Below are 15540 nucleotides of genomic sequence, written 5' to 3' on the forward strand. Positions count from 1 at the left end.
TTGAAAAAGAACACATTTTACTTGGAGAAATTACTCATAATTAACAAATTGTAAGTAATTTCTTCTTCCGTGTTGCGTGAAGTCAAAGTCAATTTAAAAAATCTTTATTCAATATATAAGTGTTTACACTTGCTTATTGATAGTACACCGTAATAGGTAATGCATCTAGTTCTAAGTTAAAAAATAACATTGTTAATGTTTACTTGGTTTCATCTGTTGAATGTAAATAAATGAACTATTAACTAAAAAATAAAATATGACAGAATTAGATTTTTATATTTGTGCAAATAAAACATATTTAAATATCTCAGATTATAAAGCAAGTGGAGTACACGGAACATTGAAGTGAATCAACAAAGAAAATCAAATGCGACTGCCAATTCGCACTAGTGTGTATAGTAATTAACAATCTTCTAATACGTCGATAATAAAATTTTAAGTGACACTTTTGACGTATTAATAAAAAGACGCGTGCGATACGACGAATCTTTTACCTACCGAGACTTTGTATTCGCGTTTGATTTTTTTTTATTCACTTTTGTTGCTTTCACTTTAATCTTTCGTGCGCTCCATCTGCCTTTTGTTTTATACTTTGAGCTCTACACATTATTGACTTTTGGTAACATAATAAATACTCAATCACGATAAAGCATCGCCCCCCCCCCCCCTCATAAAATTTTCTTAACCTCTTATAATAGACAATAGTCTATTATAACGTCACATGAAATGTAAAGAAATTATGTTTATCAAAACTTTAGAAATTTAATTTAAATAGTAGTAGTATTTTTCTATTAAATATAATACTATTAGATATGTACTAATTCATAATTTAATAATATAAAAAAGTAAAACGACCAAATATAATACAATAATATCATTTATTACATATTTGAACACAAGCTTTATTTGAGTTAATTAATTGACTCTTCAGTAGTGATAGCCAGTTTCCTCGTCGAATGGTTGCTGAGGAATGTTCTGGAAAGATGAAGTCTTAGGAGCCAAGTACTGACGGCTGGCAGCACCGAACTGTGGCTGAGAGCCGACGGATCCTTGAGATCCAAATGTAGATCTGAAACCTCCATTTGCAGATCCATGAGCAGAACCGGAGTTTGAACCAAAACCGTTGCTACCGCTGGCGGAACCTTGGTTGTATTGTTGGCTGGCGAAGTGTCCTGATGACGCTGAAAGTACGAAACGTATTGTACAAAAGATTATAAAATTACAGCCTGGATATGTCTCACTGCGGGACGAAAGCTTCGTCTCTAACAAATTGAAGATTAGATCCACAACATAGCTCAATGTTGGTAATGGTAGAATAAAACGACTCATATGAGAATAGAGGCAGCAGTAGAGCCTGGGCAAGCTATTTGTAATTTTCAATAAGCTTGCCTGGCTGAGTTAATTTGACTTTTCCTCATGGAAATATATTTTTTTTTATTGTTATATTTATATCTCCACAGTATGTTGTCCGTGCCTTTGTTGTTTCTTTATATTGCTTTTTTTTAGTATACCTGCATGAGCCAGGCAGAATAGAGAAGTGCCAATTAATTACTGTTAACTTTTCATTAAGCTACCTATTACTTACGTTTGTTCAAAGAACCTCCAATTCCACTGAAACCGTTGGATCCAGCTCCAGATGGCCCATGGTTGGGGGGAAGGTACTGGTTAGATGTGGCACCATTAAAAGCGCCATTTTTAGCAGCAGCTCCTCCATTAGTTCTAAATCCGTTTGATCCTTGAGATGTACCAAATCCGCCAAATCCACTGGAGCTGTGACCGTTAGCGCCAACTCCATGGGAACTATGGCCATTAGCGCCGAATCCATTGGAGCTGATACCGTTAGAACCAAATCCAGAAGATCCATGCCCGTTTACACCGGAATTGGTGCTGGAGCTGTGACCAAAACCATTGTTGCTAGACCCGTGGCCGAATCCATTGCTTCCAGAACCGTGACCACTGGCGAAACCATTACTGCCAGAACCGAAGCCATTTTGTGAGCCACCATTTGAGCCAAAGCCCTTAGCACCATTGGTACTGAAGTTGCTATGAACGTTGTTGTTGTCAGGGGGTAAGTAGGAGCGCTCGAGGTGCTCCAGACGGCCTGCTGAGGCCACAGCAATCAAGGCAGCAACAATGAACTGTAAATGTTTAATATTTCATATTAAATATTATGTTAATTATTATTATTATTTTTAATTAATTTGATTTTCATTCAATAAAATAAATATAATATATATAATATTTTGTTTACATAAAAATAAATGTACAAACATTTATTTTTAAGTAAACAAAAGCCTGTGAATATCCCACTGGGAACATTTGAATTCCAACCCACTGCTCGAATGCATGTGGATATACATGTGACAGTTTTTCATCCGACATGCATTTCCTTACAATGTTTTCCTTCATAAAAGCACGAAATTAATTATTAAATACAAATTAAGTACAGAAAATTTATTGTTGCTTGCCCAGTTTTGAAATTGCAATGTTTGGTTCGAAACTACCTCAAATAAATAAATATTATTTGTCAGCCCAACCCATTACTCCGTATAAAAAATTGAATAAAATATAATATTTTTAACATAGTTATACAACGAGATCAGATTTTTAAATGATTAAATTAATTTACCAGTTTCATATTTAGGCCGGTGGATGTATTACCAAATGTGAAGCTCACGAAGAACTGTGTTACCGTGAGACCGACTGACCTATTATATACCATCTGACCAGATCCTAATCCTGAAGATCTCGCTCGTATACTGACGTAATATAGTTTACCGAATGTAATAAAACATCGCCATGATATGATTTGCATGGACGAGCAATTATCCGACGTATTTTTTCAAGCAACCTTGCCTGTCAGAAATTTTCAAGGGTATGGGTTAATTAATTTCAGCTAATCGTAATGAATTATTCAATTATGAAAGCTGTCTTAAGCGTTATCTCACTGCTGGGTACGGATCTCGAACGTGCTTGTAATTTGATGTTCGTGAATAGGAGAACATTTGTTCAAATAAATTAGCTCGTTTGTTCAATTTTGCAAGCGTTTTTTTTTGGTTAAATTGTAATAAGTTGTTGATGATTTTAAACGTGAGGTCGCTAGACGCGAGTCACGTATGCGTTATTATTATTTTTTTTAATTTTTAGTTAATTAATATAAAGTAACAAAAGAAAATATTTAAGTCTTATATCTTATAATTATTAAGACTTCTTCTCTGTTTAATTATTATTTTTTTGCTAAGATATATTTTAAGTTTTTAAGTAGTTAAGTTAAGTTAAGTTAAGTTTTAGTGTAAATGGTTAAAATTGTAGTTGTAGTTTTATAGTGTTTTTTTTATTTGGGTATAACAGACAGAGTGGCTTATAGAAATATAATTTTCCACCTTCCATTCTCACCCCGTGAACCAAATCAAAGTATAATCTACTAATTAAATACCTGTTTTTCACTCAAGTGGTTGTTTCTTTTCTTTTTTAAATTATAATAAAATCACTTGAAATGAAAAATAACAGATCTTTATATTAAAATTACCAGATCTAGATACTAATTCTATGTTAAAATTATATTTTATCATTTACTGACAATATTATGTTTGCTTTTTAAATTTTTTAACTATTGACTGGACTGAAAATATTTCAATTATCGTTGAAATTATTTTAGTTCTATTTAATTACACAACAGGCCCATGATTTGACATTCGGATTTCTTACAAAAGAAATCACCGCATATTATTATTTTTTTTTTAGCATTAGCAGCCCGTAAATGTCCCACTGCTGGGATAAAGGCCTCCTTTCCCTTTGAGGAGAAGGTTTTGGAGCATATTCCACCACGCTGCTCCAATGCGGGCTGGCGGAATACACATTTGGCAGAATTTCGTTGAAATTAGACACATGCAGGTGTTTTCACGATGTTTTCCTTCACCGCCGAACACGAGATGAATTATAAACACAAATTAAGCACATGAAATTTCAGTGGTGCCTGCCTGGGTTTGAACCCGAAATCATCGGTTAAGATGCACGCGTTCTAGCCACTGGGCCATCTCGGCTCTCGGCATATTATAAAACAAGTAATTTCCTATACATACAGCATTTCTGAAACTGTTAATTAATCAACCGAAGAACATGAGGTGAATAAAATTGATGCAGATTGTTATTGGTGGGTTATCAAATTAGGTGCTTGTTTTGGTCGCCCTTTAGTTCAATATAATTTACTTACCAAATTGGGTCTAACATTATTTTCAAAAGCTCATTCCTAACCTTCGTATGCCACTCTTAAAGGGAGCATTTTAAGGTTTCGTGAAACAAAGCTTATTTTGCATTTTATTTAATTAAAATATTTGAACAGTAGATATACTTTGTTTAAGCTTACAAATCATATGTGGCTATAATTGGCTTGAATTGAGGCCATATTTTCATGGAACAGAGGAATAAACAGAGGTAACATTTTTGAAAAGCTTTCATTCTATATGTTGACATTTTATTTATTTCAATTAACAAAAACAAAATATATTTAAAATCATAGTATTATTATCATATTATCATAGTATTATTAATCATAGTATTATAAATCATCAAATTCATTCATCAGCCCGTTTGATGGAAAGTGACTACCACCACCCACGGCAACCGGGGGAGCTTGCCGTTGCCGTTGCCGTTGTCACCCTTTAAAGAATGAGTAGGCTCTTTCCCAGAAGGTTCCCAAGTCGTATTTGTCGAAAAACCGCCAACTGATACCAAGACCGGCCTTATAAATTGCAATGTTGTTAATTTCCGGACATTTTTCAATTCTGACGAGATGTCTGGAGATGCAATTCAGCGGCTAGGATTATTCCAAGCAATTCGCCTATAAAAAATTACCTGATAAGATTACCCAGGAGTTCGAGTCCCGGTATTAATTGAATCATCATTTCGCAATTAAAAGTCTACGAACTACTTATTTTATTTTATGGAATATGTATTTGCACGTCCACCACGTGCAAATAGACCACCTGATGGTAAGTGGTCACCACCGCCCATAGACAATAACGCTGTAAGAAATAATAACCATTCCTTACATTACACCAATGCGCCATCAACCTTGGGAGCTAAGATGTTATGTCCCTTGTGCCTGTAGTTACACTGGCTCACTCACCCTTCAAACCGGAACACAACAATACTAAGTATTTCTGTTTGGTGGTAGAAATTCTGATGAGTGGGTGGTACCTACCCAGACGGGCTTGCACAAAGCCCTACCATCAAGTAAGTATAATATATTAAATATACCTTATTTCATTAAATCAAAAAAAGAGTCATATAATTTATTAATCCAGGCTCCATGCGCAATAGAATAAGAGTCTACATAGAAAATTTATTAGCCTATACCTTCCACTAGAAGACAATAGCTAAAAAGCATCATTAGACATCGAATTGACGCAACACCATTGGTCGAGAGCTTGAATAGACTATGATATCCTTTACGGATTTAAAAAATGGCGTTTTAAAGGTCGACGAAGCTGTCATCGGAACTTTGAAAGCAGAATTGAAGTGGATAACTGTAATAGAAGTATTTAAGTGGAGCTGTAATGTATTATAAATAGCGAGATATTAAATACTAGCAACCCGCCCCGGCTTCGCACGGGTGCAATGCTAATACTAAATATACTACAGAATGTCTTACAACGTTGACAGTTTTTTCAGTCATCGGACAATACAAACTGCCATGTCCCTGCGTTTTAAATATGTAATATCTTCGAATATATTCATTTAAATTACATGCTGTAAAGGGCCATATTGATCTATATTAAATGCGCAATGTATTTTAGGTATTTCATCGGATAATTATTAATGGTTTATTGCTTTTGAATAAAATTGTTATTGTGGTTTATCCCTACGAGATAGACATATACCATCGCGGACTTTTTTGAAGACCTTTATAAGGTGTACAATACTCTAGTATATTATTTTGAATTATCTCGTAGGGTTAAGCCAGCGTTCGTAATGTAAGCGCTAAAAAATGTGTTTATGTACGACATTACTTTAGAAACCCCTTAAATTATTCTCAGTGTTTCTCTACTAATATGTGCATAGTTTATGCCTTCCTCTTGAATCCATTAATCTATTAAAAAAACTGCATCAAAATCTGTTGTGTAATTATAAAGATCTAAGCATACACAGGGACAGACAGCGGTAAGCGACTTTGTTTTTTACTATGCAATGAAGAGCTATTCAGTACTGGTGAGCTGAAAGCAATTTGCTTGGAATTCGATAATGTAAGGTTTGTCTTTATTATTTCTACGATTGTAATAGGCATATAATATCGTAAAATGTATACATATCCTAATGTACATATAAATCCTATTCACAACGATTATTTTAGCAATATTTAATAAACATCATCATATAACAGCCACTTCACACAAAACCGTAACAAACTAAGCCTTCCTCATGTATGTGTTTTTTAATTTATTCTGTTCAGACAGACAGATAAACAAACGAAGGAATTTTGTTTATACATAGTCATGACTTTCCGCAATAAACGTTCGTTAACGGTTGAGCTTAAAAAAAAAACAATAATTATGCTTTTAACGTTTCACATTAAGCTTTAACTGATACATAAAGTTTGATAATTTTAAAAGCTCCTTTATTGTGAAAAGTAATTCGTAGTTAAAAGTTAAAGATATTTTTTTATGTTAGACCTCATTTTTTAAATTACGTTTGGGTAGCCAGACCGGTAAAAAGGTCACCTTAAGTAGGTCACCACCACTGCTCATAGATACACTAAGAAATATTAAGTTTAAGGCGCCAATGTGCCACTGACCTTGGGAACGAAGATGTAGAAGTAACATTGGCTAATTCACCCTTCAAACTGAAACACAACAATACTAGTGTTGATTGGCATATTGATTGACTGACATGCATATTAAATCTTTGTACGGACTTACAAAACCGGCCGTTAGCTGGTGTAGGAATAATATACAATTTCATGCCGTACGAATTTGACTATTTCTGCAAACTACAGGTAGTTTAACACTCGGCTATTAGTAGAAATAAGCTGAAAATCTCTACTCTCCATCATAGCCCAGCAAAGGGTTATTTAAAGGCTGATTCATACAGTCGGGTGACAAGGCTATTGAGAGTAAATTGTTATTACTGTTTATACGATTAATAATAATTATTATAATTTCCATTAATCTTTCACTGAAATATAGAGTATTAAATTTAATATTAGAATCTTTTATATTATATACCAGTATGTGAATAATTACTAACGAATAGTATTAGTTAATAATATAATAATATATAAAACCTCTATGTTAAATACCTACATAGAGAAAGATATAATTAATTCGATCCAACTCAATCAAGGTATAATTTGTTCAAGCAATAATAATCTCAAAATTGGTTCCTCTCTTTTATTTATAAATATTTAATTACATTTATTCTTTTAATAGATTAAGATATTGTTAATCACGAATAGATTCATTATATCTATATTTTGTAGCTTATAAATATAAAACATACAGTGTACATGAAACAATGTTGCGACCAGTTAGAACATGTTAATTTAAATCGAAGTTTTTGGGCTTAATACCTTGTCAGTACAATTGAGTTGTTATTTGCGTATTTTATGTTATTATAATTCATTTCTTGTTCGTGAAGTGAAACATATAATTGAAAACTGCACAGGTGGTTTCCACCAATACATATTGAACCAATGCGGTTAGAATAATCTTCCCCTCCAGAGGGGGTCTAAAAAGTAAAGTATGCTATATATATATATGAAATTAGTGTTTGCATACCAAATAGAGTGCAATTCTATTAAGTTTTTAGTAAATTCGTAGCAATTATTTATTTTATCCAGTTTTTTGAATAAGATAAATAAATAAAAATCAATATATATGTTTTTAAAGTAGAACTAATATTCGATATGTTATATCTTGCAATTTAATTTTTAACTATACGTTTACTCATTGTTTTGTACATATTTCGTTTCTCTGACATAGCTATTTATAATATTCTTATTAATTACATTACAAGGATAAAATAAATATGATTATAAAATAAGTTCAAAAACTCGATCGTATATTAAACTATATTCCGGATACGAGCACAAATCGGATTAAAATCATATTTAAAATCAAACACGGAACTACTTAGTCGATTACTCACGTAACAAGCATCAACAGGGATTATTGAAATAATACCTTTCATTACTTACAGATGGACTCAGAGATTAATTTGAATGACAATTATCTATTTTTACAAAAATATTTTTGAAACGATAACAGCATCAATCAGAGTGGTATTAATATTAACAAAGCTAATGTTCTACGTTAATGAAGGACTTAATGCAACCCTGGGTGGGTACCATCTACTCCTTACGTACATCCACCACCAAATAGTAATACTTAAGTTTGTTGTATAATTATAGGCACAGGGGACATAATTAAGATATTAGATCTCAGATGTTGATAATACTTTGTTGAGGAATGGAGAGGAATGTTATTATTTCTTATAATGTCTATAGGCGGTGGTGTATCACTGGGAGGCCTATTTGGCAGACTGCCTGCCTTTGTCAATAGAGTTACCTTTTGCATTTATTTATTTTTTCGCCTATTTACTATCCCTAAATTGTACTTGTTGTATCCAAGAGACATTAATTTTCATGCAAAACGTAAAGTAAAACTTGAGCGCCTGATAAAATCTGCTAGTTTCAAAAACTTTCAGACGGAATTTACTCATTGCCGCCTTTGAATCAATAGATTGTTTTTTTTTATTCCTTAAGGAGGATATGACGCATCAGAGTCTTGGATTCAAAGTATTATTTAATGTTTTCACTTATTGTGAACTGATTTTAGTGAATGTTACAAAATTAACATTTTGTTGAGCATATCTATAAAAGTTATAACAGTTATTTAGCTATTGTGTTCAATGTACTGAATCTTTAAGTAAAAGCTTATAGGTAGAGCGAACTGTGATAAACAGTCAAAAAAATAACTAATAATAATAAATAAATGTGGAATAAGACTTTTAAATCAAGAGATTTTTGTAGTTAACTTGTATCATTACTGATGGTAAATTGTATTTAATGGTATTATTAATGTAAAGATGACAATGATGGTCGTCCTATATTTCAAAAGAAAAAAAAAACACTTTTAATGTGTATCAAACTGTTTCTCTAAATGGCGCAGCGTCATTTAAGCAGCTTAAAACTACAACACTAATTTAACACGCATTTTTTTAATTTTTGTGTTATCCTAGAAGGCTTTACTAGGGGGATAATCTTAAATCAACATGGCGACGATATTTTAATATTTCTATACCATTATGGTTGGTAACAGCCTGTAAATGTCCCACTGCTGAGTTAAGGCTTTCCTTTTTATGGGTAAGTTTGGAGGTTGTCTTTCACAGCCGAGCACGAGATAAATAATTATAAACAAAAATTAAGAACATGAAAATTCAGTGGTGACAAACTTCGTTAATGATTCCCGTATTGTCTCTACTGGACTATCTGTGCTTTTAATGGTATTAACGATTTTGACTCCAACTGCTGTGTGGTCACTCCAATAGGCTTCAGTGGTCACAGTCTCAGATTAAATATAAATTGCTTGTTGCTCTGGTCCTCTTATATATTTTCTTAGTTTAATGTATGATATTTTGATATTTCGATACCATTATGGTTGGTCACAGCCTGTAAATGTTCCACTGGTGAGATAAGGCTTTCCTTTTTATGGGTAAGTTTGGAGGTTGTCTTTCACAGCCGAGCACGAGATAAATAATTATAAACAAAAATTATATTTAGTATGTAGAAGGTACTTTTAGATTTCTTTGAGTGCCAAACGTGGATAGATTTATATTGAACTTGCAGTCGCCTGCGGCTTTGCTCGCGTTTTAGAGTTTGGCCGTCTGGTGTTTTTCATAAAAAGTAGCCATCACCCCAAGTGGTACTTGGTCAACGCCATCCACTGCCAATGGTGATGTAAGAAATATTAACCATTCCTTACATCGCCACTGCACCACCAACCTTGGGAACTAAGATGCCATGTCCCCATGCCTGTAGTTATACTTGTTCAATTATCCATCAAATAAGAACGATAATGCTTAGTATTGTGATTGAACATCTGATGAGTGGTGGTACTGGGTACACGGATGGGCTTACATAAAGCCCTACCAACACCTACATTCTTCCTTGGAGTTCAAGCTAGCAGTGGCTTGGCCACGAAATTGCAACAGACAGACAGAGAGATACTTTCGCATTTATAATATTAGTATAGATTAGCGAATGTATTTTTACTATAAGACTTTTTATTACGTCGTATGAAAAATAGGCCAACCTACATTATAATACGCTTTATTTATTTATTTTTAATAGAAAATATGTATATTATATTATTACATAATAAAATATATAAAAATATACCTTAATATTATATTATTAGATTCAATAATTACAATGAATCTACCCTTAACTACTAGAATACAATTTAAGACTTTTTTCAATTTAAGAATTTAACGTTCTAACTTTGAACTCTCATAAAAATAAAGGTTCGTCAGTCGTAAAACAGAATCAATAACTTTAGTACCGCCATAATTATATTAATTGCGTAATTTAAAAAAATATGTATCGTCTCATTCAACCGTCGTTTATTTCATGTTAAAATTATAAATAGCGCCGGTACAAATCAATTAAATCGTGAATTGGTTTTTTTCGCTATAAGGCTCCCTTGATACGAGATAATTTGATCAAGTATTTACGAGCATCGTTGAATCGGTACTATTAATAATATATATAAAATTTATTGCGTACTATTATTAATAGTTTTGTTTAATAAATGAATATTTCAGGAATGTGTTCAGGTTTCAGTGTTTCATGTTTCAGGTGTGTGTGTTGTGTTTAAATCGATAGCTCTGTTTAAAGGAATTTCTTCGTTTAGAATTCACATTCCAATTAGTGAACAATGGGCCTAGATAATACAGATACAAAAAACAGTTAAATGACAGTTAAAATATAATCTAATTTTTGGGAACGTCAATTCAAGTATATGACAAAATTTGGACATTTCAAAAATATGCATTAATAATGAATATTATAGTATAAGGAGAATTAGTGTGACTATCCGAACGTCATTATCAAGCTGTCAGATTGGTTTTAAATTTATTCACTTTTGGCGGGAAGCAGTGCGAGTTACCATCAGGCGTATCATTCACCACCACCAACCTGGAGCAACATGGTGTAATATACTCCAAACCTTCTCCTCAAAGGGAGAGAAGGCGTTAGCCCACAGGCTGTTAATGTAAATGTATGTAATGTATCATTGTTATAATGTTTTGTAATAATATTCGCAAACCATTTATCGATAAATGTAATTTAGTATCGATTAATAGGTACCTATATTCTTGTAATAAATTTATTAAAAATATTTTTTTTTGTTAATAATAGATGCGTTTGTAACCAGCCTTACGCGTACATTTTATTCAATTTGACCTTTTCAACAGTTTTGTGTGAAACGGAACTGGTTATAATATGTAAGTGATCACGAATTATTCAGGCAATTTGCCATTAATAGTTTTTTTTTTCCATACTAACATATCATTAGCTTTGACCTAACTGAAGCTACTAAGTGCTTCTCATATTTATATTATATTTTAGAATTCCAACAATTCAGATAGAAACGAGTCATTTTGAATAATAAGCTGTCTCGAATGCCACTGATTGTCAAATTGTTAAACTTTTAAATATCGAATGTTTTTTTTTTTAGAACTATTTACAACATTCGGTTATTTCTGCCCACTTCTTCTTCTTCTAACCATTCTTTTAGATCTTCAATATATCATGCGTACTAAGATGCTATATTCATCATTCCTGTAGACATCGGAATGATGATGATGTCGAACTGACCGGCGTTGTCACGGCGGCTAATCTCAAAGAAGCCCCAGGATATATTATAGTGAACAATGTGTGCACGCCAACAAAGGTACACTCATAATCTGATAGGACGGCAAATCCGATATGACCGGAAACAGTTCCGGTGCAGCATCACTTCCAACAACCACACTTCGGGTTGTTACTGAGAATTTTTCGAGAGAAAAACCTAATATCTTTGTATCCTAATATGTTTGTTTGATCTGACTTGGGGTTTGAACCCATGACCTCGGGCCCTTATAACAAACCACTGGGCATCGGCATACTTATATTTTAAATAGCAACACAGTAATATAAAGTTACTGATTGGCGCGCTAACTAATGCGTGAGAGACACCTCTCCAGACGCTCGACCGAATAAATTTGCAATTTCAGACTTTGCCAGCATGAATATAAGTTATAAATTGTGTCAATGATAAATTTAACTATTTTACCAGACAATAGAGCCGAGATGGCCCAGTGGTTAGAACACGTGCATCTTAACCGATGATTTCGGGTTCATACCCAGACAAGCACCACTGAATTTTCATGTGCTTAATTTGTGTTTATAATTTATCTCGTGCTCAGAGGTGAAGGAAAATATCGTGAGGAAACCTGCATGTGTCTAATTTCAACGAAATTCTGCCACATGTGTATTTCACCAACCCGCATTGGAGCAGCGTGGTGGAATACGCTCCATATCTTCTCCTCGAAGCGAGAGGAGGCCTTAGCCCAGCAATGAGCAATTTACAGGCTGTTAATGTAATATTAATGTACCAGAAAATATAGGACGCGCCCCTCAAGCAACGCACAACCAACAACTATTGTACGTTACTAAAAATAATTTCATTATCAGCCCGTTATCTGGTACCCGGTAGTGGACTTGGAAAGTACGTTATTGCAGTACTAATAGCTATTGGTGGTACTTTAGGTCACATGACGTCTGAGCAACATTTTTTTTCAATTGACTGACGTTGAAGCTGGCCATTTTAACATTACGTTCTAAGTTCAAGTTAAATAAAAAGTCAAGTAAAATTGACATACAGAATTCCAAGCCATAGATAGCTGGTTGAATGTATTTTGCGTGCAAGTATGCAAAGATTTGATTTACGATTTTACTTAAAAGAGACGATATTCCAAGATTGTGACTCATAAGGCAAGGAATTTGAAACCTAGGCATTCAGATTTCATGATTGAGTGAGTGATGGCATTGCAGGTAAGACTTTAATTTAAATGAAATAAATGAATTACACAGAATCAGATAAATGGTACCTACCAGGTATGTATCTATTAAGTTACAAAGGCGCGACCCTTCATTCTAAATTATCAGTGCATTAGTATGGGTGACGCTCGTGCTAACAAGATGTCTTAGTGTGCGTAAGACCAATATAAAAATAGAGACAGCCAAAGAAGCAAATTAAAATATATTTGATAATGCACGTCGATAATTTGACGTGGAGGGGAGAACCTTTGTGAACAGATCTATTCTGAGTTTTATTAATAAAATAAAATTAAGTGCCAGAAATTTAAAACAATTTTGTTAAAAGACAGTCGAAATGAAAGTTATTCGTTGTTATTCTGTATCTGTGGTACTTTTTTTTTTATGGCATCGTTTGGCGGACGAGCATATGGGCCACCTGATGGTAAGTGGTCACCACCGCCCATAGACAAAGGCGCTGTAAGAAATATTAACCATTCCTTACATCACCTATGCGCCACCAACCTTGGGAACTAAGATGTTATGTCCCTTGTGCCTGTGATTACACTGGCTCACTCACCCTTCTAACCGGAACACGACGATACAGTGTACTGTTATTTGGCGGTAGAATATCTGATGAGTGGGTGGTACCTACCCAGACGGGCTTGCACAAAGCCCTACAAACTATGCGGTTTCAACAAATTTGGATCGGATTACAATCGGGATCGTATCGTTACCGATATAATTAAGTAGAATTGGTCCTCAGGTACGATTCAGCTGAAGTTTTTGTGAGGAATAGATGAAGTTAGACCGCAATTGAATTGGAATTTCCGTTATAAGTTATTATAATTTGCTGTGCTCCGCTCACGGTTCGTTGGATCTCTCTTCAGGGGAACTAGTTAAACTAAATATAAGTAAAAGTTATCAAAGTCAAATTTAGTATAAAGTTAACAACTTAAATTTACGATTCCCACGGTTGTCAATTCTACTAACAAATTGCCAGTTTATCCTAATAGAATCAAAATGTGATCGTAGCTGTTTTCCTATTCTACTAACACAACGATCCAGTTGCGGTTCGGTCGAAATTAAATCGGAACATAATCGTATCATAGACGATATAAATAAGTTGAATTGATCCTCAGTTACAATTACACTAAGGTTTATTTTTGGGAGGAATAGTGGAAGTTCGATCGGTATAAATCGGGACCTCAAAAAAACAATATAAACCTCAAACACTTTTCATTCCAGCTTTAAATATGATAACGCCACACTTTTGACCACAAATATGACCTTGTAATGTTACTCTCTGTATCTACAAAGAAGTTTCACTTAAACAATAATAACCTCCTTTTCGAGGTCGACAAAACATATCGTATAAAGAGATTCGACTAATTTTCTCTAAATATAGCAGATTCTGGCTCATTACGAGAATGTTCGACATTGCGCCCTTCACATGACCTTGTCATTGTTACAAAGTCGTGAGCTTTACATTGCATACATTAAATGATTTCCCAATTGTTTCTTGGTAATGAAATGTACGTTTAATATCAAGCACGTCTGTGTCTTTGGTCTTGTGGTATACTAATGACACTGCTGATCCTTGGTCTTGAGGTCTTGGGCTCCAACTATATTATGCGTTCGATGGAAAAAAATATCAGTAACTTTTTTATTTTATTTTGGGAAATAAACAGTACTTATTCTACTATACGAGATAAACAATACTATAGTACTTATATTATAGTAGTACTTCATGCTGGATAAAGAAATTAAAAAAAAATCTAAAGAAAAATTTAAGAAATTCTCAACAGCCCCTGGCTCCTACTCTCTTTGTAGTCATCTAGAAAGAGAGGGAATAGAAAGTGTACCTTATTTCTTCTTCAGTTGACTCATCTCCGTTAATAATGGACGCCGTGATCAAAGTCGCCAAATATCTTATCACATATATTCTTATTTTTATCTCGCTGGAAAAACTCTCTATAAATTTCCCCCAGGTGGTAGTGAGTGGTCGATATGTGGGACTCGCAGGTGCCCTGGACGCCGAGTACCGGTACACTGAAATACCTACAAAAAAGCAGCGGTAATCTCTTTGGCGGGCGCCACGGGATCGTTTTCGCATGCTACCGTGACGCCCTCTCCCATGTATTCCTAACTTAAATTATTTCTTCACGTAATAGCTTACTCGAACAAGACTTAAACTTAGACTTGAATGTTGAACGTTTTATCCGGGAAATGTTTACACATAATATACAGTTCAATGAAAAATAAGAATCGTACACTTTAAACTTTCGTGATGTTAGCTATGTATTTATAAAATAATAATAGGTACTTCCAGTATGTTATCCCAGTTGTGGAAATTCGAGCTAAAATCATTCATCATCATCATTTATTGAAAAATTGAGGAAAATATTTTTAATTGAAATTTGAGTTTTAAACATATTTTTTTTTAAATTTTATTACTCTTAAGC

The 15540-nt window shown here is 33.7% G+C and overlaps 1 protein-coding gene across 1 annotated transcript; it reads right to left on the reverse strand.

Moving 5' to 3' along the window:
- Positions 1-895: 895 nt before the first annotated feature.
- On the reverse strand, positions 896-2696 carry LOC125070441 (hyphally regulated cell wall protein 1-like). The gene is made up of 3 exons (XM_047680319.1): positions 2630-2696; positions 1586-2138; positions 896-1181 (listed from the first exon to the last, which is right to left on the reverse strand). The coding sequence occupies exons 1-3, from the start codon at positions 2636-2638 to the stop codon at positions 928-930; spliced, it is 816 nt and encodes a 271-aa protein (XP_047536275.1). The 5' UTR covers positions 2639-2696; the 3' UTR covers positions 896-927.
- Between the last annotated feature and the right edge of the window lie 12844 nt (positions 2697-15540).

The sequence above is a fragment of the Vanessa atalanta genome, chromosome 17, assembly GCF_905147765.1.
Source record: "Vanessa atalanta chromosome 17, ilVanAtal1.2, whole genome shotgun sequence".
NCBI lineage: Eukaryota > Metazoa > Arthropoda > Insecta > Lepidoptera > Nymphalidae > Vanessa > Vanessa atalanta.

Coding starts and splice junctions, on each gene's coding strand:
- LOC125070441 (XM_047680319.1), bottom strand. Junction 1,182..1,585: donor TGGAGGTTCTTTGAACAAAC/GTAAGTAATAGG, acceptor TCGTACTTTCAG/CGTCATCAGGACACTTCGCC.